Source organism: Nyctibius grandis, chromosome 1 (genome assembly GCF_013368605.1).
Source record: "Nyctibius grandis isolate bNycGra1 chromosome 1, bNycGra1.pri, whole genome shotgun sequence".
NCBI classification, from domain to species: Eukaryota; Metazoa; Chordata; class Aves; order Nyctibiiformes; family Nyctibiidae; genus Nyctibius; species Nyctibius grandis.
Genome location: NC_090658.1, coordinates 90131908 through 90155414, shown reverse-complemented (window position 1 = coordinate 90155414; position 23507 = coordinate 90131908). Strand labels below are relative to the sequence as shown.

General features: G+C 38.5%; 1 protein-coding gene across 2 annotated transcripts in view; it reads right to left on the bottom strand.

Moving 5' to 3' along the window:
- Nucleotides 1-23507, bottom strand: part of RNGTT (RNA guanylyltransferase and 5'-phosphatase) — a 206722-nt gene that overhangs the window by 57987 nt on the left and 125228 nt on the right. For both annotated transcript variants that reach the window (XM_068397279.1, XM_068397290.1), the window contains exon 13: nt 9162-9262. In XM_068397279.1, coding sequence (XP_068253380.1) covers nt 9162-9262 — 101 coding nt within the window. The remainder of the gene's footprint in view (nt 1-9161; nt 9263-23507) is intronic.

Below are 23507 nucleotides of genomic sequence, written 5' to 3'. Positions count from 1 at the left end.
AAACTTTACAGCATATAACAAAGAACAGTGTCAATTTCTTCTTTATAAAAATTGCACGTTATTTTACTTAGCAACTCAAAAATCTTCTCTAAAAGGACAATCCCACAATTTGTAAATTAAATATAGGTATAGTAAGTATTCTGAAAAATCTCCATTTACAGTAACGAAAGCATGAAGAAAGAAAAACAAAAACATTTAAAAATATTTAGTACTTAAATATCTCAAAGTTCCATATTATTTGCAAAATATTTAACATCTGATCTGCACATAATCTTAGAATAACTCTGACTGGAAAGTATCTTTGCATGTCATCTGTCTAATGCTCAAGACAGGGTCAGCTTCCAAGTTATATCAGGTCGCTCACAGCCATATCCAGTTAACTTCCAAATATCTCCGAAGATGGAGACTTCACAACTTGCCAGCCTACTCCATTGTTTGACCTGTCTCACACATTTCTCATCCTGTCCTTCTAGAATTTGTGCCCATTGCTTTTCATTCTTTCAGCATGCATCTCAGCAGCCTGGCTCCATCTTCTCTATAACCTGCCGTTAGTGAGTAGTAAACAGCAATAAAGTATTATGTAGCCTTCTCTGGACAGAGGAAATCCAGTTTTCTCAGCCTCTCTTTATATGTCATGTTCTCCAGTCCCCTCACTGTCTTGGTGGCCCTCCACTGGACTTGCTCCAGAGCATCACTGTCTTTCTCATACTGGGGAGCCCAAAACTAGACACACTACTCCAGATGCAGTCTCACAAATGCCGAATAGAGGCAAAGAATCATCTGCTCCACCTGCAGCCCAGTTACCAGCTGGCTGTCTTTGCCACAAGGGCTAACTGTTGCCCCAATTTCAAAGTTTTGCCCTTCAGTACCCTGAGGTCGAGTTTGCTTAAGTAGTCCCTAACTTGAACTTCCTCATCTACTGGTAGCAATTCATTTCGCTGCGCTCTGCCATGAGGTTCAGGGACCTCAGAGGCCTGAGAGCAGACCTTGCCAATCAAGACCAAAGCAAAGGTGGCAGTGTGTACCCTCAGCCCTTCTTGTATCTTTTGTCACTATGTCTTTATTGATGATCTGGGTGAGTATATTGAGTGCACCCTCAGTAAATTCACGGACCACGCTAAATTGGGTGGGAGTGTTGATCTGCCTGAGGGTAGGAAGGGTCTGCAGAGGGATCTGGACAGGTTAGATAGATGGGCCGACACCAACGGCATGAAGTTCAACAAGGCCAAGTGCCAGGTCCTACACTTTGGCCTCAACAATCCCATACAGTGCTACAGGCTGGGGGAAGAGTGGCCCGGTGGGAAAGGACCTGGGGATATCGGTGGACAGCTGGCTGAACATGAGCCAGCAGTGTGCCCAGGTGGCCAAGAAGGCCAACAGCATCCTGGCATGTATCACGAACAGTGTGGCCAGCAGGACTAGGGAAGTAATTGTCCCCCTGTACTCGGCACTGGTGAGGCTGCACCTCGAGTATCGTGTCCAATTCTGGGCCCCTCACTTCAAGAAAGACATTGAGGTGCTGGAGCGAGTCCAGAGGAGGGCAACAAAGCTGGTGACGGGCCTGGAGGGTATGCCCTACAAGGAATGGCTGGGGGAACTGGGATTGTTTAGCCTGGAGAAAAGGAGGCTCAGGGGAGACCTCATCGCTCTCTACAAGGAGGTTGTAGTGAGATGGGGGCTGGCCTCTTCTCCCAGGCAACTAGCGACAGGAACACAGCCTCAAGCTGCGCCAGGGGAGGTTCAAGTTAGACATTAGGAAAAATTTCTTCACAGAAAGGGTTATTAGGCATTGGAATGGGCTGCCCAGGGAGGTGGTGGAGTCACCATCCCTGGAGGTGTTTAAGAAAATACTAGATGTGGCACGTAGGGCCACGGTCTAGTTGACAAAGTGGTGTTAGGTCAAAGGTTGGACTCGATGATCCCAGAGGTCTTTTCCAACCTAGCTGATTCTGTGATTGTCTAGCGTTGCATCAGCAGCACACCGTTTTCCTTAGTCTTCCTTTTGTTACCAAGGTACCTACAGAAGTTCTTGACTCGCCTTCAACTCCAGCTGAGTTTTGGCTTTCCTAATTCCTTCCCTCTATACCCAAACACTGTTTTTATGTTCCCCACAGAGGCCTCTCACTGTTTACATCTTCCATACACTTCACTGTTTGGGTGAGTTGACTCAGGAATTCCCCATTCAAGCAAGCCAGCTGTCTGCCGTACCTGCTTGTCTTCCTGCATAGGGGGAGAGTATGTCCTTGTGCATTTTGAGGAGGCTGACCTTGAACATCAACCAGCTCTCCTGGGCCTCTCTGTGCTTTAGGGGACCTGCCATGGGATACTACCTACCCATTCCTTGAAAAAGCAAAGCCAGCCATCCTGAAGCCCAAGATCATTTTTTCTCCACTTGCCTGCTTCTCTCACTCCTCTCTCAGATTCTACCACCTTACAGTTGTTTGGCTGGGCATAGCATCAGCCCTCAATTTCCATATTCACAAGTAGTAAGAAATCTAAGCTACTTGGCCAAATAGGAATAAAATATCTATCCAAATGTAAAACAGGACAGAGAAGTGCATGGGAGATAAGCAAATTTTAGAGGCATATGGTATTTGGGAGCTTTTCTTGATCTCACTTACAGAGAGAAATGGATCTTTAAGAGAGTGAATAATCGTTATGATAGCTGACACGAGCAACTGGGAAAACTACTTTAAGGTGGCAGCTAGTTCAAGAAAAAGGGACGGGGTCTATAAAACATGCAAGGCTACATTTACATTCCATTTTGCAAGCATATAGATAATTTTTGGATGATATGAGGCAAAGCTTTTAAAAATCTGGAGAAATGAGTAGCTGAAGTAGAATAATTATCTGACAGATGGAGATTGCCCAAGGCTGCCACTTGAACATATAAAAAGATGAGGCTGAGTTCGTTTTTGAAATCCAACATTAGAAATTCCAAGAGCATCCTGAGTATTAGTTGTGGAAGGTACAACATTATGTTCAGTGTACCAGAGTATAAATAGAGGTCAGATTCAAAGTCTTACTTTGAAAATAGTTTTTAAAAACTGAAGCGTTACAAAAAGATTTTAGATATCCTCATATAAGCAATATAACATAAATATTTACAGCATAGTACTGAGGTAAAATGTCTATCTGCTAGTTTCCATCGCAATGCCAATGGTGGCAGTTGCGTGTGCATATTTCTACCATGGTTACATTTGTGCTTCCCCTTCCCGTGCCACCACACTGTTCTTTCTACACATAACATCCTCTCTCGATCAGTTTGCACAACCCTGCCCCCACATTTCTTCAGAACTAGTAAGACCTGCTCTGGTAACAGCTGAATGCCTGAAGCTAATAGCTAAACAAATTACTCCTTTCATTTGCAACTCTCACAATTCCATAAAAACTAAGCAACTTTGAAGCACACGCTTCCTTTAACAACAGTACAGCCATAAATGCAGTTAATATATTCAAACCTGCACTCTTTCTGCTGTCATCCCAACACTGCGCATCTTTGCATCTATTTGTAACATCTTGTTCTTATTTGTTCCATAATTGCCGTGCAACATCATCTGCATTCTGCCTCATAACTCCACTGTACTCAACAGAAATGCAGTCCCAGTCTTGACTGTGATCTTTGGAGGCCAGAGGAATATGAGATTATTATTTTTATTGCCAGGGCACTATTTGCAAAGCTCTGTTTCTGTGACGGATGGCACGCGTAAGAGCAAGTTTGTGCTCTTTGATAATAGGCATTCTGCAAACAGGTGAGAAGGCAAAGAGCTCACAGCCCAAACCGACAATTTACGAATCACATAAAAGGGGGAATGGAAAGAGAGGAGGGAGCAACAAAACATGGGCCAAACAAACTATCATGTCAGTTCTGCAGACCTTAGCTGATTCAATTAACTTTCATGATTTTTCACCCAGTTACCATTTTTTTTTTCAAAGCAGAAGACTGAGAAAGACAAGCTTATAAAAATGATAAGCCATCCTGTGACAGACAACATAGCTATATGAGAGCAAATCAAGAACATCACGGTTATTTTGAACCAGTTGCAGCTTCCCTCCCCCCCACACCCTTCAGAAGCTCTTTCTAATTTACAGAACAAAAAGGACAACTTCACATCTAACAAAATGAAAACATTCACCTGCCTGAAGTCATGATATCTGTATCTTGATGATTTGTAATTACCGATGTGTCCAAGATTTGAAGCCCTTGGTGTCCTTTAATGTATTGTACTTTATCTCCCATTTTTTATTACCTTACAATGCCCAGGCTAAACAGCACTTTGCCTAAACATTGTTTGGTTGTTTTTTTTCCCATGTGGTCTGCTTCATCATGGATATAACAAAAAACTAATATAGACTTGCTGCTAACAAAGAGTTCATGTCTACTTCAGATTACTAACTTTTTTTCAAAGAAACAAGCCTTTATTACTATTTCTCTCTTAGAAGATAAGTAAAATTCTTGATTCTTTCCAATACTTCATGGTTCTATATAAAATTGATATTATTCTGTGATTTGAAATGGTATTGAATTGACGCAGTAAGGTCCTAATTCGAAGACAATAAAACCAAAGCCTTGCTTGTAATTTCATTTTAGCATGTCTGATCCAGATAAAATTAAGGGACTTGCACAAGCTAATTAAAAAACGGTAAAAGGAAGCATGGACATTTAAGAAATTCTAGTTTTGGAAGCTACCACAAATTTGGCACTATGTAGACATTTTCAGTTGATATTTGTGACATTTCAATGAGGCTCAGAGTTGGTTTGGGTTCTTTTTTTTTTTTAAGAAACATTCCTAGAGTCAGACATTTTGTGAAAAAGCACCTCTACTGTTTAAAAACAGTTCTCTCTGTAATATAACCGAGATATTGCACACAGCAATTAAATATCCTCGACTTTCTCTTCTGATAAGGTCATTTAACTTGCAGGTCATTTGGAAATGCAGCTCATGTGCTGAAGTCCCTGTTACTCTATTTCCTATGAGTAACATCATAATTTAGGAAAAATACAAGGTGCTGTTATATGATCAAAGGGCTCCAATTCGCATTGCTGATGTGAGACCATTATCTTAGTAAACCTGAAATGACAAGAGAAGTGCTGGGAAGCTGGGAAGTGGGTCTTCCTTTTTAAAGCACACGTAATATGACAGTGTTTCACTTCAATTGCTGTGTTTCATCAGAGATAAACAATGAAGCACTCTCTTTTAGCTGATTTAATAAGTTGTTGGTTGTTTCAGCTTTTTGGGGGGGTTATTTGTTTTCTTGGGTTTTGTAAATACAAGTAACTATACTGATGTGATCAAAAGAGACTGAGAGAGAGCATAAGCTGGTATTCTTGCAAACACAACATAAAAAGAGTTAATCTAACCATCATCCTGATGCTTGGACAGGCTGGACTATGACAATGCACAGGGGGCAATTACCATGGCTCAGCTGATACGCTGTAATTCACTAAGGTGCAATAACGCAATTTCTTTCAAGTATGCGCACTGAACAGGAGTGTCAGGATTAGGTCACTGCAGTTACAGAAACGCTGCCTTTCTTTGGGATGCAATAGTATCTTTTTTACGTTAAGTCTTTGTTATGCAGTCCTCATCTTTATAGGGAAGATTATTCTAAAAGTACTTCATAGAACATTAAGCCCAATCCTTCTTTTTAATTCAATGGCAAAACTCCCTCCGATATCAATAGTGAAATAACTGAATCCGAGATAAAAACAATTGGTCATTCATCCGAAACTGAACTGCATCTGGGGTGAAAGACAGCAGCTATTTTGCAGTTAACATTACTAATGCAGACTGATCTATGGATGGAAATGCACAACTGAAAGCACAGGGGAATTTTAGGTAGATGGAAAATAATCATACTGACTAAAATCTGGCAAACTCCCTAGAGGCAACTCCTTTATTCATATGAAAAATGCACAGGATTGTTTACAACTGTTCAGGATCTCAATTACACATGCCATCCAAAAGACATGTCCAACAGCTGACAGGGCTCTAATCTCATGCTACTGAATAAATAATGCTCCTATACGCTTTTTTCACTATTTAAGTGAACAGGGAACTATAAATACAAGGGCTGCACGGTTGGAGTTTTGCAATACAGGTTCAGCCTGTATCACTACTGGCTAGGCTGTGAACTGTGATAAGATCACGAACACCTGTAGCACAGGTTTAGATACGTTTGCATTTCAAGATTTAAAGATAAGCCTGTAAATCAAAGAGATGGTTTAGAAATTACAATCCCCTTTCTCATCGTTTCAAGCTGTCATGTATTTGAGATCAATACTTTGACTTTGGCTCCTCATTTGTCAGTAAGAGATCAATACAAAGGCAAACCATCTATTTCCATAAATATTATTGCTTAAATGTACCAAAACAACACACAAATTCTGTAACAGTACTTCAACCATGTCTGTATTACTCTGCTGTCAAATGCATGCCAGATTTCTTTTTGGACTACTGAAGAAGAAGAGAACTTTTTTTTACCTAAAACACTGAAACCAGTATCAATGCTTGCTTTTAATGTCAGTGGGGTGGGGGGAGGCAGGAAGCCTAACTTTGTCATGTTAGAGTTGCCATTAGAAGGACATTCAGTTCATCATAACAGAATTTTTAGTTATATCAGAAATCAACCATTTTATTACAGTAGTGCTCAGAACTCAGGAATTGCCTTTTTACAGTCTAAAATTAAAGACGCTTCTTTTAAAACTCTAGTCAACAACTTCAAAATCAGTATAATCCTGATGTTTCCTCAAATGAGTTCAGATTTTACCAAGCGATAAATTGGATACTCAAATTAACAACTGAAGCAGTTAAACCTGGAGTATTTAATCCATTGTTTGTGTTTAACTGGGCAGAAGCTACTGTTTCATAGGTCATTACTTAACATAAATACCTCTCTCCCAACAATGGCAAATTATTATTTTCCACCCAGTACTTCATTAACTTTTCTTTTTGTTGGATGAATGCACTTATGTTACTAACAGCAATCAACTGTCATTGAGATGCAGTAAAACATATCTGGAAGAATTTTGTACTTTATTTATCAAATGTCAGATATCTAGCATTATTTTTTGCTTATGCATGGGAGAGAAACATAAATATTAACATATTTAAGTTTTACAGTATTTACAGACTAATCCAGATAATTATTTCCACAATAATCAGGCTGAGAGAGTTGGGACTCTTCAGCCTGGAGAAGAGAAGGCTCCAGGGAGACCTTCTAGCAGCCTTCCAGCACCTGAAGGGGGCCTACAGGAAAGCGGGAGAGGGGCTTTTTACAAGGGCAAGTAGTGACAGAACGAGGGGGAATGGTTTTAAACTGAAAGAGGGTAGATTTAGATTGGATATTAGGAAGAAATTCTTTACTGTGCGGGTGGTGAGACACTGGAACAGGTTGCCCAGAGAAGACGTAGATGCCCCCTCCCTGGCAGTGTTCAAGGCCAGGTTGGATGAGGCTTTGAACAACCTGGTCTAGAGGAAAGGTGTCCCTGCCTGTGGCAGGGGGGCTGGAACTAGATAATCTTTAAGGTCCCTTCCAACCCAAACCATTCTATGATTCTATGATAATATGAGCAATGCACTTATTTTCACATAGCTAGAATATGGTAGAACTTTTCTAAATGCAAGAAAGTGTTTCCAATTCCACAATGGAACAGCCATTCTTTAATAACCTGCTACTCACTGCCCAACTTTTTAGAAATAGTTTTTGCTGACTAATATTTTATGTTTTCATTTTCTGATCAAATACTCTATGATGCAATATATTAAATGTAACACAACAGCACTGACAGGTTTGTATTTGAAATCAGTGTTAACTAATCAAGAGAATATTCCTTTTTTAATATGAAATGAAAAATCTGTTGTGTTTTGCTTCTGAATCGCAGACTATTAGTGTGTCTCTATAAGCTCCAGCAGAAGTCATAAGAATACCGTAATAAAAATAACCTTCCTGTTAAGTAATGGGTAAGTTTTTATATTGTCTTTTTTACAGAAATCTTTCCTATTACACTGTTCTGTGACTTAAATAAAAGCCAAACAAACATTACATGTTTGTAATGAGCTGATTCTCTGAAGTCAAACTTAAAATATTCCTGTATATCCTCTGAAATAGCTACATTGTTACTGAGGACTTCATATTGCATTTTCAAACACAAAAATCTGAATAGATACTTCTGACCTCATGAAATGCTCAGAAGTTAGCAGTTGAGTACATTTTGCAGAATAAACCCCATATCCTTAAGATACTCTCTATTCACCAAATATATTCATTAACGTGACATGAAAAGGCCTAAAAGTTAGATGGGCCATTATTAGCACTCTGGAATACGTAAGCAATATATGAATTAATTGTTTAATCGTATTGAGTTGCCTGTGGCACCACGAAAAAGAAAGGCTAAATGTCACTATTTCAAACTGTCAGGTGAAATGAGTCCCAGATGTTAAAACATTAAGCAACCTAAAAATCAATTAACTTTGTTTTAAACAAAATCTTTTCCAAGGCAAGCTTTAATATAGTGACTCAATCTTCCCCTTCCCCTTCCCCTTCCTGGCACAACTGAACGTGGAAACTGCCCCTATTAAACATGGGCAGTGACTGAACTAGGCAGATAGTATGTAGAACTGATGTAAGGTAAAGATTTACATGTCTTATGGCATTAGAACTCACTGGTTTTGATTAAGATATTAATGGTTTTAAAGACAATACAAAAGAATATCACGTAAAAATGTCAAGTTTCGTTTTTCTCTAAGAAAACAAGTGCCCGTTTGTCACTGTGCAAGTTCAAAAATAGAAGAAAGCTTAGGTTGTTACTATTTTGCATGAAACTAATTGAAAACAGTTATTTTATGTAAGAACTTAAGCTAATATAGCCTGCCTACTTTCTAAAAACATAAGGGGTAGTGCCAAATCCAAACAGGACTTTTTTTTTGAAATTTTATGAAACTTAATTTAAGAATGAGTAAATTTACATTATAAACATCTGCCACTGTTTTCAGTACAGCAATAATCACAACAGTTGTCTGTATCTCCAATGAACAAATTCTACAGAATATAGAAAGGCTTAGCCCCAGGAAATGTCAAGAAACATCAGAGGAGAGATTAACTGGCTAAGGAACATTCACACAAGTGTAATACATTTAAAAAGGGAAGAGATTACATACCCCTCTCCACCAATTCTTGTTATCTTTAGACGAAAATCAACAGAGTTCAGGCTGGGTGGCTTCCATTTCAAAATATCATCACATCGACCAGGCTTGTATTTCTGATGAAAATTAAAAAGCAGTTTAATTATGCTTATTGGTTTTCACTGGTTTTAAAAGTAACAATTCAGTATTTCAGACTATATTAGCTGTCTCTAACGAATTACAGTACTTAGTGACTGAAACAATGAATTCCATTACCACAGAGGTAGTTGTGCTTCGCTACTTTGTTTGCTGCTCCCTTTTAAAACTGCTTAGCACTGTAGCCAAGCCATTGCATATAATAAAAAGCTGAGAATGGAAATAAAAATTAGCATACATCATTCTCTCTCTCTGGCTAATGGAAAATTTCAAGAAAGAGAAGTAAGACAGCACAGTAACAAATGAAAACACTGATAGGGTATACATAAAAGATATATTTAAGATAATATCAACATTTTTGAACAGTTTTATGAATTATATTTTCGTTATTCATGCTGTTGGCTGACACAACATGAAAAAGCCAGCAGTCACCATACTACCAACCATCAGAAAGGCCCATCAGAAACATGTTTTTTCGTACCAAAGGAATTTAAGTTATGCAAAGATTAAAGACCATCATGACATACAGGAACATAAATACAGGTTTCTTCTATCATCTGCTTCAGTTTACTAAGCTGCCATTTTGTTCATCCTCTGCTAACCCTCTCCTTACTAGAATATCTTTCTTGGCAATGGAGAAAATCAGAATTAACATTAATAGGGGAAAAGTAAAAGAATAATTTGGAGATGCACAGAATGATAATTTTTAGTTGTTAGATACTTATTAATCCACAATGATTAAATTTGTGCACTTTTACCTAAAAAAACCCCACGAATGTCCAGTGTCTTTTTGTAACACAGTGATCACTAGCATCACATTGCACCCACGCTGTGTTAAATATTTGCAAAATGCAAAATTTACTGATGATAAACCTAACAGTTCTAGATCTAAAGTGACAAAAGCAGATGATGAATTTTCTGTTTTCTGATGTAAGAATGGAAAGCTATTCTTTCCAGAATAAATGCAGCATATCTTGCGTATCATTTCTTGCTGAAAAGATGGTGTGTGACTTTTGCTAGACAGTACATAAAGGCAGGGTTCGCATAACTGAAATCTAAATTAGCTCCAAACATTTTTAGCCATAGTTCTGCTACACATGACAAAAATAACCCACTAAAGGCTTCTTCTGGAATTTGAATGTGGCTGGCTACAGTGCATCTTCTCTTATTTTTTGATCATGGCCCTTAGATCGTTTGAGAGGGATGGCTTCAGGCATTCTGTTTGGTTCCTATTCAGGGCATTATAAACTTGTTCCAAAAGTCAGTATTAGAGCCACCTGCCCGACTTACTATTCTTATCACGCACAGCTCTGCACTGAATTTCTCCATAATCTTCTCCTCAACAGCTGAATAACATTTAAATTATTTATCCTTGTCCTTAGGACAACACACAGAAGCTGCTTCTGACACCTCGTATCTATGCCTGCTCCCCTTCCACATCTTTTATTTTATTCCTTCCCAGCTATCTTCTAGTTGAAAATTGTCCCTTGGAAAGCAACTTGCTCCAATGGTCCCTCTCATCTGGAACTCTTGCCAGATCAAATCAGACATCTCTGTTTCACCCTCGTCAGAAAACTAGTAAGATAAAGTGTGATAATAAACTTATGAAAGTATGTTTTTTTTCTTCCTTCTCTTCGCACCCTATTTCCCCTTCATATGATTTCTGTGTGGTAGCATCAGCAGATATTTGAAGAAGGCTGGTTGCCTGTACACCTTTCCAAAATGGCATTTAGAAAGGTATTGTTTAAGCAGTTTACAAAACCAAGAAAATCTTTCAGCAATCAACAGAAATATTAGTCCAGGTGCCACCATCATGCTATTCCCTCCCTCATTTGTCTGGCTCTTTTCCACTAACCATAAATATCTTAAAATCCCAACGACCTCACCTTTAAATTCTTATAGTAATGAAATTTATCTTGCTCCTTTCCCTTGCTACATTCCCAAACTAAAAATCTGCTATCATGCAGTATGGTGTTAAAAACATTTAAGGACTCATGCCATACACACTAACTGATATTAAATACATAAGACAACAGAATATACAAAATATGATGCTCAGTAAAGCATTTAAGCTTTCCAGATCATCATTTATATATATTTATATACAGATTATGTATTTAAATATATTTTGAAGTATTTGTATTCCATTTTAGAGAAAATATTTACTATTTTAATATATATTCAATTGGTTGTGTGCATTGAATGTGAAAATTACAATAAAGGTGGATGGCACTGAAATTTCTTTTTCAGTTAAATTTTCCTGCAATTTTCTTGTACTTAAAACATGACATAGAGAGAAAAGGGAATTAAATTCTGTATAACTTCTATGACTAAAATTTGTTCCAGGAATAATAGGACAAAATACAGTTTTCACAAAGACATTACTTGTTGCTCGCTCTCTTCTGCAGTTTCTAATTTGGTCAAAAACTATTACTACTGCTAGGTGTTTACTACCTAGTTCAAAGGAGAACTATGGGGAACACTTCTGTTTGCAACAAATTTCTCCACAGACAGTGAAAATTTAATTTATGAAACGACTCTATAGCAGGTACGAAGGAGCACAGGGTACAGCTGAGTAGCTGAAGTTGCTGGAAGAGGTGTTGATTTTGCTGTATGGAACTGAAGATTTATCTTAATGATTGCTATTCAGTCTATTAGCAGAACTGAGCTCATCAACCATTCCATAAGTGACATCTGTCAATCACATATAATCCTAAAATTTTTTATTAAGCCTCTGTGTAGCACGGCTTCTAATTTATTGACTTGCAATAATCTTTCCAGCAAGATTACTGGAGTGCTTACAGTGATGGATTTATTAATATATACTCAAATAATCAATTTATTTTTAAGTAGTAGGTCATATTTTTGAGACCTCAGGGCTATTAAAACTAGACTCAGTCTAACTGACTTTAGAAAACTACCTCAACTGCTCTAACATATGGGTCCGAAACATCCCTCACATATCACTTCTTTAAAGAGAAGATAAAGAGAGGCTAATAGTCTTCAAGGCAGAGGAAATCTTCTTTTTTGTACAGAAATACCATTCTCAATCAAAAAACACCCCATATTTTGTGTCCAAAAGGTAAATTTGGACTGCTTCTGCATTCACGAGTATTAAATATTTCCTCCCAACCATAAACAGGAGCCTTACTTTCCAGTGGAACAGATAACAGGATCGAAACATACCCCATCTTGAAAATGAAAGACCAAGATTTCTTCTGAGCAATGTGAGAAAATTCAAAGGTGTTTAAGGGAGGACCAAAGGCTTCTTTCAGGATTGCAGACTCTGTCCTATTTCTATTTACTTCTGCCTGGAACATAAATCCTGAAAACGCTACATACTCCTTTAGGAAATTAATTCTTATTGACACAAAAAGAATGAACCAACCTCTCTGAGTCACGGCACTGAAATCCTGAGGAAGAGCTGCACCCAATCTATAGAACAACCTAAGACTGGTCTCACTAGAGCTCTACCATCCTGACTCTGACAACAACCAACAGCACGTGCTCAGGGAAGGTGAAAAACAGGGCAATCATATACGATATTTTCTACTACTACTCTCTCAGAGACTATCCATTTCCAAGCTCAGAGACTTCCTGATGTGGATGTGATTCAAATGTGATTCCTACGTATTTAGTGATTTTCAGTTTCTCCTGAGTGAGCTCGTCTAGTTACCCAGTAAGACCACATAAACCCCTACCAGCTGTAGCAGCCCGCAGCACCATGTTTCACGCGCAGCCCAAGGCACTGCAAGAAAAAACACCATTTTTTGTTTATTTTTAACCAGATTTTGTTGGTTTCAAAGACTTGTGCTCCCTAGGGCTCATTTTAAGAGAGATGCTGAACAATCAAACCCCATTGCTTCTATGCTACTCATAGTTTCGTATGCTTCTATATGCATGGAAATACACTCAACTCAGAGGCTATCATTTTACATGTGCAGTTACAAATTTTTTTCTCCACCTACATTACTCTACATTTATCTACACAGAAGTTTATGTGCCGTTTTATCGCTCAGTCACCCAATTTTGTAAGGGCTTACTAGAATTCTCCACATTTAGCACCAGCCCTTGCTGATCCAGCAAGAAAACATCACTATACGGTTCATTCCATTTTCCAACTTGCTGTGCAGTACAGGTGACTCCCTGCCCTGGGGAGAATTGAACAGTACCCCATCTCTTGACTCCTATTTTTTTACCAATTACTTATCTGTGCAAGAACTTTTTCTTTTAAGTCACATCTGCTTTAGTTTTTTCCAGAGTTTTTTGTTCGAAACTCTGACAGAGGCTTTCGGGAAGTCTTAGCAGGGAATCTTATATGATCCTCACTCAAATGATTTTTGAGCCCTTTGTTGAAGAGGCATCACCTTCCTTTCAAAAAGGCATGTAATTTTCCCCGTCTATGTCATGTTTACCCAGGTATCAACTACTGTATTCCTTATTATAGTTTCTACTCCTTTGTCCAGTACAGAGAACAAGCTTACAGGCCTTACCTCTTCCCTGATCTTCCATGACACCTGCTGCCACCCTCAGGTTTTTTAATTGGCATTGTATTTTCTACTCTCACGTGCTTAGGCACCAACGTATATTTTTCCACACAGGATCTACTATACGATTTTATATCCTGCTCCGACAGGGGGATTGGACTAGATGATCTTTCGAGGTCCCTTCCAATCCCTAACATTCTGTGATTCTGTGATTTTTTCAAACTCTTTTTCCAAGATTGACAAGTTACACGCTCCTAAAAGTCAATAAGAAACCAACTTCACAACAGAAAGGAACAACTGACCAAGATCAATAGTGAAAAGCAATGTTTTGACAGGATATACCTGCATACCTGTAATTGCACTGCTGGATCCACAATTTTGACTCAAGTTTAATTATAAAATGAACTGTCTGGCTTGCTTGAAGGGGAGTGGGGGAGTATTTGTTCTTTAAGATTATCTTTCTTGCCTTTACCTCTAGAACCAGCACAGTGTGAAACAAGCCTCAGCTAAACATTTTGTTTTAATGAAAAAATTGAGGAAAAATTATCTCTACCACACTTCGAGTTAGCCAAAGAGATCTTACCTAAAAAGCAATGGCAATAAATACACACTTCTGACTGAAGTGACACTGAACACGCAGTAAAGGTAACAGCCAGTTTACAGATATCTTTCCGGAAGAGTCACAAAGGCTTAGATAAACAATCAGACTTCAAAGCTTATATTAAGAATAAGTTATACAGCCCCCCCAGACAACTTCTGTTACCATGAAAGAGAGAAATTCACACAAGTCTATCTTAAAATGATAATTCAACCAAAGGCCACATTAATAATCCCTGATAAGGAGATTAATTTTTGTAACGGGTGAGTCCATACACATGATACAGCAGTAGTAAGTTCTTGAGTTTGAATCCTAAGTGCTGAATCAATTTCTTTAAACAGGAGCTGGAGTCAAACAAGAATTCTGCTTGTTAAGTATGTGAAAACTTCACCTTAGATGAATCATTGCATACTGCAGACCTGTTCTGCCTGAAGTTATTCTATATTCTAATTCCAAAACAAAATGTGAAGCAGTCTGTCTGAGATCAAACTACTCCCTAGCATTTTAAATATAGCATTCATAGCAATGATATCCTCAGAACCACCCCCCCAACAGATATGCATGTACATGACTACTTCTAAAACATATCAGGTCCCATATCATCTCAAATACAAAGTTCATGGTTCAGTCTGAAATCTCTCAACCTAATCTAACCACAGAAATTAGAACTCCACACCAAAAATGTACATTTGACAAATTAGAAACTATCTGAAATAGCTTTAAAGGATTGGACTAGATGACCTCCTGAAGTCCCTTAAAATCTAAATTATTCTACAAAGTTGTAATCTCTCTTTGGATGCTTGTTCTTTTAGCAGGCATATCGGGTGCACTTACACTAGCATTTTAGTCTGCGAAAGTAATGTACTTTCAAAGCAAATCCCCCAGTTGTTCGTGCTTAGTACACGTTAGTTGAGATAGCTGGGCAGCTCTGGTGCACGCAAATTGGATTCCATTTACATAAAACCAAACTTAAAGATTCACTTCAGAGACACACCTAATGCACTTCACCCCACGGTTCAGACGCTAGAGTCCATGGCAACGGTAGTAACACTGCAATGCTACCGAGCACCTACCTAGCTCAGGTGAACCTGAGCTATGAAGATCCTGCAACATCCTGAAATGCTACTTTAAAGAAATAATGGTGTCAGTGCCTTCAGGTTGGCTGTGAACCCCTAGCCCTCAAACTTTTACAACTCAGCATCTACCCAACTTTTCTTCTATCCTTGTATTATTATTGTTGTTGTTGTTATTATTGTTAAAATAAATGCCCTACCTTCTGTGGCCATTCTCTCCTGGCAGATCCCCAGCCCCCTTCTTTTCATCATTCCTTTCCTTTTCTCAAGAGCACTATCAATCAGTATCACCTTAGCTCATGAGGATGAAGGCCAGGGACAACAGATGTGGCAGAAGTAGCATGTCAAATGTACCCCTATTATGGAGATCTTGAACTTCAGGCAAGAGCACAACAATGAACCTAAAACTCAGGTGTACATGTAACACCGTAGGATGCAGAATCATTATTGAAGACAGCCCAACAGAAAGCATGCCCTCTGGCATCCCTCTTAGGCTGCTAAATCTCATTAATTCCTAACCTCATACTCAACTTCATAGGCTCAAGTGGGTCCACACAAGCCACAGTTAGGGTTTTTTTGTTAGATCCCGATGGGCCATTTTAGCACTGCACAGCAAACTGATGGGTTGCTGGTCATGTTAAACCCCGATTCCTTGCCCTGTTTCAAAAGTACTAAGTTTAGTTGCCCCCTTCCTCCACAGTTGCCCATAGAGGAGGCAACTCTTTTTTCCACTCCCTACAGGTCATGAGAAAGGCTAGCCTTCAGAGAACAAAGTTCTGTTATCTGAACTTCTGCTGACACATTTCTTGTTAGCTGAAGATATTCCTCCCACACAGGTTTTGGTTTTGCCTAAAGCCATGTGTCTTCTCAGCATTTGCATTCAATGGATGGTTCAGCAGAAAGCTGAAAGCCTGGGCAATGGCAATGTTAGCGGCCCATAATGAGGATGAAGCTTCACTTCAAACAGTTGCTTTCACACGGCATAGACTTTGCTGCTTAGTATTTTGTAGGAGGAAGAGTGGGGTTAGTTTCTGGGACTGCATTCTGGGCAGGCAGTCTAGGCTGTGGGGTGTTGTTGACTCACCATGAAGACACCCATCTGGAAGACTGAGTAACTTCAGATGAAAGTCTAGACAAAACAAATGGTTCATTTCTCCTCACGACTGAAAACGAAGAGGTGGTGGGATGACCAAAAGAGAAGTTCGTGCCTCATGAAGAGTAGGAAGAGAAGGTTTCCTTGACAAGGGTGCCTTACCATTCCACAAGCCTCATCAACCAGCTCTACCTCCCTAACCCTTATTAAATACCATCCTCCTGAAGTGCAGCAGCAGCTAACACAGGTCACCTTACATTTGCCTTCCTCCACATCTTCTCTCACTCCTTCCATCTCCAAATGACAGGAAGCCAGCAAATAACCCAGCTCCTTCTCCTAAACAGCACAGTGCTGCTAATTGTCAGCTGTACTTACCCTTGCTAAACTGGTCAGACCTAGCCCTGCAAGGTGTCCATAGGGCTGCTAAGCTGGCAGCCACAGACACACACCAATTCAGAAAGAAGGCTGAAAAAAGGGCACTGAAGGCAGAGGGAAGATTTGTTCGAATAACCATGCTTGCCCAAGAGGTATGGCAGATTGAGTACCATTGGGGAGCGAGGGCAGATGGGGCAGGAAGGGATGGGGTTAACCAAGACAGCTACTGCAAATCTACTGGAGTTAAATCATCAAACGTAATTTGCCACATTGCAAATGACATTAGTATTTAACCACACTGAACATGCAATTAATTGCAATTAAGTATCCTTGAACATGAAATATATTCAATATAAATCTTTAAATCTATAATAATTTTAAGTTTCAAAGAAATTACTTTGCTATTTCATATTTTAACACCAAGAAGAAACTTCTGTCATTACATAAATGATATTCTGGTATTTAGACAGACTTACTTACCAGGATGAAGACACTAAAAGCATTTTAAAAACATTCTAGAATGCTTCAGGTTCACAAACAGTAAGAAGTATTTGTTCTGTTGTAAAATCCACCCATTTCCATTACCAATATTCCTCTGTGTTTTAATTAAATTGTTTGCAAACAACTTTGTATTCAACATGATGCTAAAGCTTTCACTTGAAAGGAAAAACTACTGCAAATCTATAATAACAACAAATCTGCTCCTCTTTCCCACTCAGAACAATAGTTAAATGCTTTCTCTGAAGCTCTCTACTTAATTCTTAGGCCTTTTAATATCCATAGGGCAGCTGCTGCCATAACCAGTCTAATAGCTTGTATTCAGCTGTGTAAATAAAAAGACAGAATGATTACCCAAAATGTGTTTATATTTTCTTGCACTACAGACTCTGGATCATTTAAAGGAACCAAAAGGATCAATTATAATCAATCATTTCAGGCTAGACTTTACAGAGAGATGAGCTGAGGAAACAGAAGTTGCTAACGTTGCTGACAGATTATGTGAATAAGTCACATTAATGGATCAAGAAACCACAAGACAGAAGGGAACCATTGACTCAATTGTATATTCATAGATTTTTTAGGACTGAAAACCATTACTGGGCTCATTGAGTCAGCTCTGTTGCATATAGGACAGAGAAACTCAAACCATAATGTTTATATCAAGCTTATAATTCATATCCAAACTACAATAATGTTTATATCAAGCTTATAATTCCTATTCAAATTACAGCACACCTTTATGAAAGATACCAAGTGATGAAGAAATCACAATATATATCTAAGGAGGTTACCACAGCCATTTATTACACTTGTGCTTAAAAATGTATGCTTATTTCTACACGGAATTTTGTTAATGCCTTAGTTTAGACTGAAGCCCAACTCTCCATGTAATTACTTCCCTTTTTTAAGATAAAATGACTAAGTCTGAGTCTCACTGCATGGGTAATTTTCCAGTTGGCTAATATATGCATCTTCATAGTGTAATTTCACAAAAGCCTTTAGAAGAGTAGTCAGCAGAACTATTCCAATATTCTTTTCGCTGCTTATGCATACAGCAGTATACAAAAGACAGTGTATATATACTTTGTATTCTTTTGCATTGCATTGAAAGGTGTTGATAACTAGCTGAAATAATTCTTTTCAGATTCACACCTTCGGCTGGGACTTAATACACTTGCTTCTAGGCATACAGTCCACATTTGGCTGTATTCAAGCACCATCATAAGACCAAATGATCCAGGTTAGCCTACACGACTGATCTTTTGGAAAAAAGGTAAGTTTGCTGAAAAATTTAGAAATACTAACACCACGACCATAAACGCATACACGCAAAAAATCCAAACCCTATCATTAAAACACTTCATTGTAAAATACTTCCTTATCTGTCACAAAAAAAAAAGAAGAAAAAAACCTCAAACACAAGACACTAAAATCTACTTGAGGAAATAAGTTATCCCACCAGCAGTTAATCTGTAACTCTTAGCTTCTTCCAGTATTCTGCCTTCTGTCCCTTCTACCTTCCCTTCTCAGTTCCAACTCCTTCTGTTCCTCAAAGCGCCCATACAAACAACTTACATTCTCCCCATATTCCCCATAGACCACCACTGTAATATCCCCTGTTCTTCCCCATGTATTCTGTTTTCTTCGCCTGGTAAAAAGCTAGGCAAAAAGGACTGTGGCACCAGAAGCGTCTTGGTCATTGATGGGTACATGTGATTAATCCTTGTTCTTGTTGTATATTGAGAAGGGCACTGAGAACTGAAAGAAAGAGATATACTAGTGATCACAGGCCCACAACACTCCCTAGTTGAGAAGCAGAAAGTCCAGCTTTTCTTATTGAAGTCTGAGGCAAACAGGTTATTTGAGAAGATTGCTTTGAGGGTAGTGGACTCATCCCTAACTCAGATGCTTGGAGCTGAAGGCAAACTATGTTGTACACCTATGGCATTTATGGTGTTTGGTGGTGATCACTGGTGATCAGTGAAACCAGCTGCAGAGATTATCTATGATACACACAGGGAAAGCTACTTTGCGTGTTGATGATCTAGGAGACAAAGGAGAAAAAGATCCAAGAGCCTCCAGGTTCAAACAACAGGGTATGTGATTACAAAGACTGGTGCACAGAAACAGTGTCTAGACTAATCCATTGATCCAGGGTGGACCATGGAAAAAAACACTAGGACAATATGATCTACTAAGACCAAATATTATCAGACACTGAGAGAAAAATATTATTGTTTACTCTTGCATTAAACCATCATATTTGGTTGTCATTTAAAATACATCAGAGCTAGCCAAACGGATTATCTATCGCACACCAAAATCTTTATAGAGGTCAAGGTTTGCCAAATACATTCCACATACCTTTAGAGTCAGAAAATGAACTCTTAAAAAGTCTCTCTCTGGGGTCTGAGCATGCAAAGGGTCCGTGGGCACCCCATAGACACTGGCCACACTAGTTTTCATGTGGCTCCACTCTTTAAGTAGCTAGAAATAACCATCACTGTCCCTACCATCACTGTTGTCCCATCCCACCCCTGCCCAGCATCCCCTTCCTAGGACAATCACTGTACTGCTCACAAAGTACCACTTGGCCATCCCTTGTGTACACCCAAAGTCTCCAAACCAGGTTCACAAAGAAACAGCTGAATCACAGATTAAAAACCACCCTCATTAAAATCACGTTCTACACCATAATTCTACAGCTTAGAAAATTTTATTTAGCCTTATAAGAGCTAACGGGACTAATGTGAGCTAACCATGATTGCTAAGGATGAGAACTTTTCGAATCATCTTCAATGAGAAATATAATCATGACTGTTCCCAAAAGAAAGCATTTTTCCCAAGAATAGTTTGGAGAAATTCAGTCATATTAACAAGATGTTTGATACCTGTGAACCCAGTCAAGACAACTTATTTAGATTTCTAGAATGCCTTTTATAAAAAAAAACAACTCATGTTTTTGACCACATAGGAAAAATTATTTATATGCAGGGCTTTTGAGCCTACGAAACTGTATTAAGCAGTTGCCATTGAACTGAATGTTTAAGTGCTCATTATTTCTGAAGGTTGAGAAACATACTTGGGTTCTTAAAATACGTATTTAGGAGCAGCACAAAATGATTATAAGAAGGCAGCGAAACAATGAGATGCTAAAGCTGAGGTATAAACAATATTGGTTGATCAAGTTTGGAGAGTCTGAAGAATTCAGAGGCATTTAAGAAATTTCTATCAATGAATGCAATAGATGAAACTTTGATAAATGCAGGTCAGCAAGGGAAAGATGTGTTGCATTTAACTTGACTGTATAGATTCTGCTAGGAAAAGGTGCTTTAATGAAATCTCTTCAATGGCACTCAGTGTCTCAAAGACTATTAGGATTCCTTTATTCTTTAGAAAAACAAATCAAATGCACCCAGTACTGATTTCTTTCCTGTAGATGTTTGACGATTTCTGTCCCTATATTTATGAAGCAAAGACAGGGAGGTGTGATTTGTAACACTCCTAAGAGTGATCAGGCTAAGAGAAACTCCTGGGTAAACATCAGTACTTTCCAAACAGCTGTAATTTGTGAAAGGCATTTTCACAGCTGAGAGAAAACAGAAGAATCTAAACACTGAATGGAAAAGTCATAAGAACACAAAATGGCTGCAAAGTTTGTACCACTCCAAAACATGATTCAAATGCTTTCCAACTTCATGCAAACATTTTACACACCTTGTATGAAGTCCTTCACGCAGCACAACCTGTGTCTAACTACGGACAGATGGCCATGATGCCCCATCAAAAAGACGATGACAAAAAACCCAAATCCCTCCCTTTCAAAAGAACTCTTTTAACTAAAAATAAAATAATACATGCTTAATGTTCTAAATTACTGATTCAAACCACCTGGGCAATCAAAGAGCTGCTGTCCTGACTAAACATGAACTTTTTTGCTGGGTTCAGTAACTTGATTAGAATACAGAGACATCCTGATGTTCAATAAACATTTGATCAGCTTGAAAATAAGGTTGTTAATGAATACCTAACATGATACAATGTATTGCTGTCACATCATAGAAAAAAAAAATTTGTAGACAGTAACTTTTAAAGCTCATATAAGACAGGGAGAAGACAGGCTCCTTTGCTAAGCTCAAATCATTTGGTGTCCATAATTAAGCCAAAAGGATGATAGAGCAAACTCCTGATAACAAAGTTTTAAATAACTCATTACTTGACAGTGAAGTCACCATGATGCTTTAACTCCACATAGTCCTTGAGTACTGTGTGCAGTTCTGGACCCCACAATTTAAGAAGGATGTGAAGGTCCTTGAATGCGTCCAGAGGAGGGCAACAAAGCTGGCGCAAGGGCTGGAAGGAATATCCTATGAGGAGCAGCTAAGGACTTCGGGCTTGTCAAGTTTGGAGAAAAGGAGGCTGAGGGGCAACCTCATTGCTCTCTACAGCTTTCTGAGGAGGGGAAGTGGAGAGGGAAGGTGCTGAGCTCTTCTCCCTGGTATCCAGTGATAAGATGCAGGGGAATGGTTCGAAGCTGCATGAGGGAAGGTTTAGGCTGGACATTTGGAAGCATTTCTTTACCGAGAGGGTGGTCAGACGCTGGAACAGGCTTCCTAGAGAGGTGGTCAATGCCCCAAGCCTGTCAGTGTTTAAGAAGCATTTGGACAATGCCCTTAACGACAAGATTTAACTTTTGGTCAGCCCTGAATTGGTCAGGCAGTTGGACTAGATGATCATTGTAGGTCCCTTCCAACTGAAATAGTCTATTCTAGTCTAGTCTAGTCTAGCCTAGTCTAGCAGATTTGTTTCTTATGAAAATATGAGTTGAAGCTATATGAAGTAGAAAGACAATGGTTATAGTCAAAATGACTTCTGAAATATTAAGCTTAACTGCCATAGCAGACTGAAAAGCAAAACATGCTACTAATATGCACTCATTTAAATAGTGTCAGATTATGTTTCATACTAAAGTTTTTAACATTTGAATGCAAATCAGGTTTAGAAGGTTAACCTGTACGCAGAAATTAATCTGTTAATATTTTTATAGATATTTTTCAATTGTTTTTTCCAAAGGTGCCTCTGAACTTCAATTTAATGCAATATTTATATTGGACTACTTTGGTAATTATTGGGCTGAATGTCTTCTATTCTTTCACTTTAATTTAGCTTTATACCTCTAGCTTCATTAAACATCTTGTTTCACAACCATACTAATAGCTTTTCTCAATATTCCATTAAGCAAGGAGAAAAATATGAGGAAATTTTCTTCATAACTAACATCATTTACATATTAATCCTATTAATATTTGATAAATGAAGTTCAGTTCACAGCCAAAAATCCATGTTTATAGCAATCAGAACACAGCAGCCGCAAAATTACTCATTGCTCTTTTCCTGCTGGCTGCCCCCCCCCACCACATTACTGTAAGCCACAGAAACCTGTTCTCAGTCACTTCTGTTTCTATTCGTCCTTTCACTTACTATTATGATCTGGAACTAGAAACTCCAACACTTGGTCTGAAGCAAAAAGGAAAAAGTAAATGGCTTCAAATTGGTGGCTAATATATATATGGTCCATAATGGACTAACTGGTATTTGTCTTCAATTCTAAATTCTACTTTTGGCAAATTAAGGTAACTGTTGAAAAGCTACATAACAGAGCTATAGTCCCCTTGGTCAAAGAAACTGGTGACGGTCCGTGGCTGCTACTTAACATAGTTTTATATTGCTATTGATTATTTTGTAATTTTCTTATTTTTCACCATCTAGTATTTATAACCTCATTAAATATGTGCTGTGTAAGTCTTCAGGAAAAACTAACTAATAAAAACAACCAAGATAGTTCAATTTGCCTTCTGTTGCTTTATTTCATTCTCTTTATCTCACTTTGTATCACTAACTTGAACAGAGATGGTCTCAGTGTGTAACCATGGTGTAATTTGTCACCAGGATGCCAACATGACTACAGAATACTATTGTATTTACTTCCCCAGATGAAATTTTCGTTCAAACCGAGCTTCACAACTCACTAGCAGCCTTAAATAGAAATTAATATAATTAAAAAGATCGAATGTACGTATTTTTTCCTCAATAACCTTT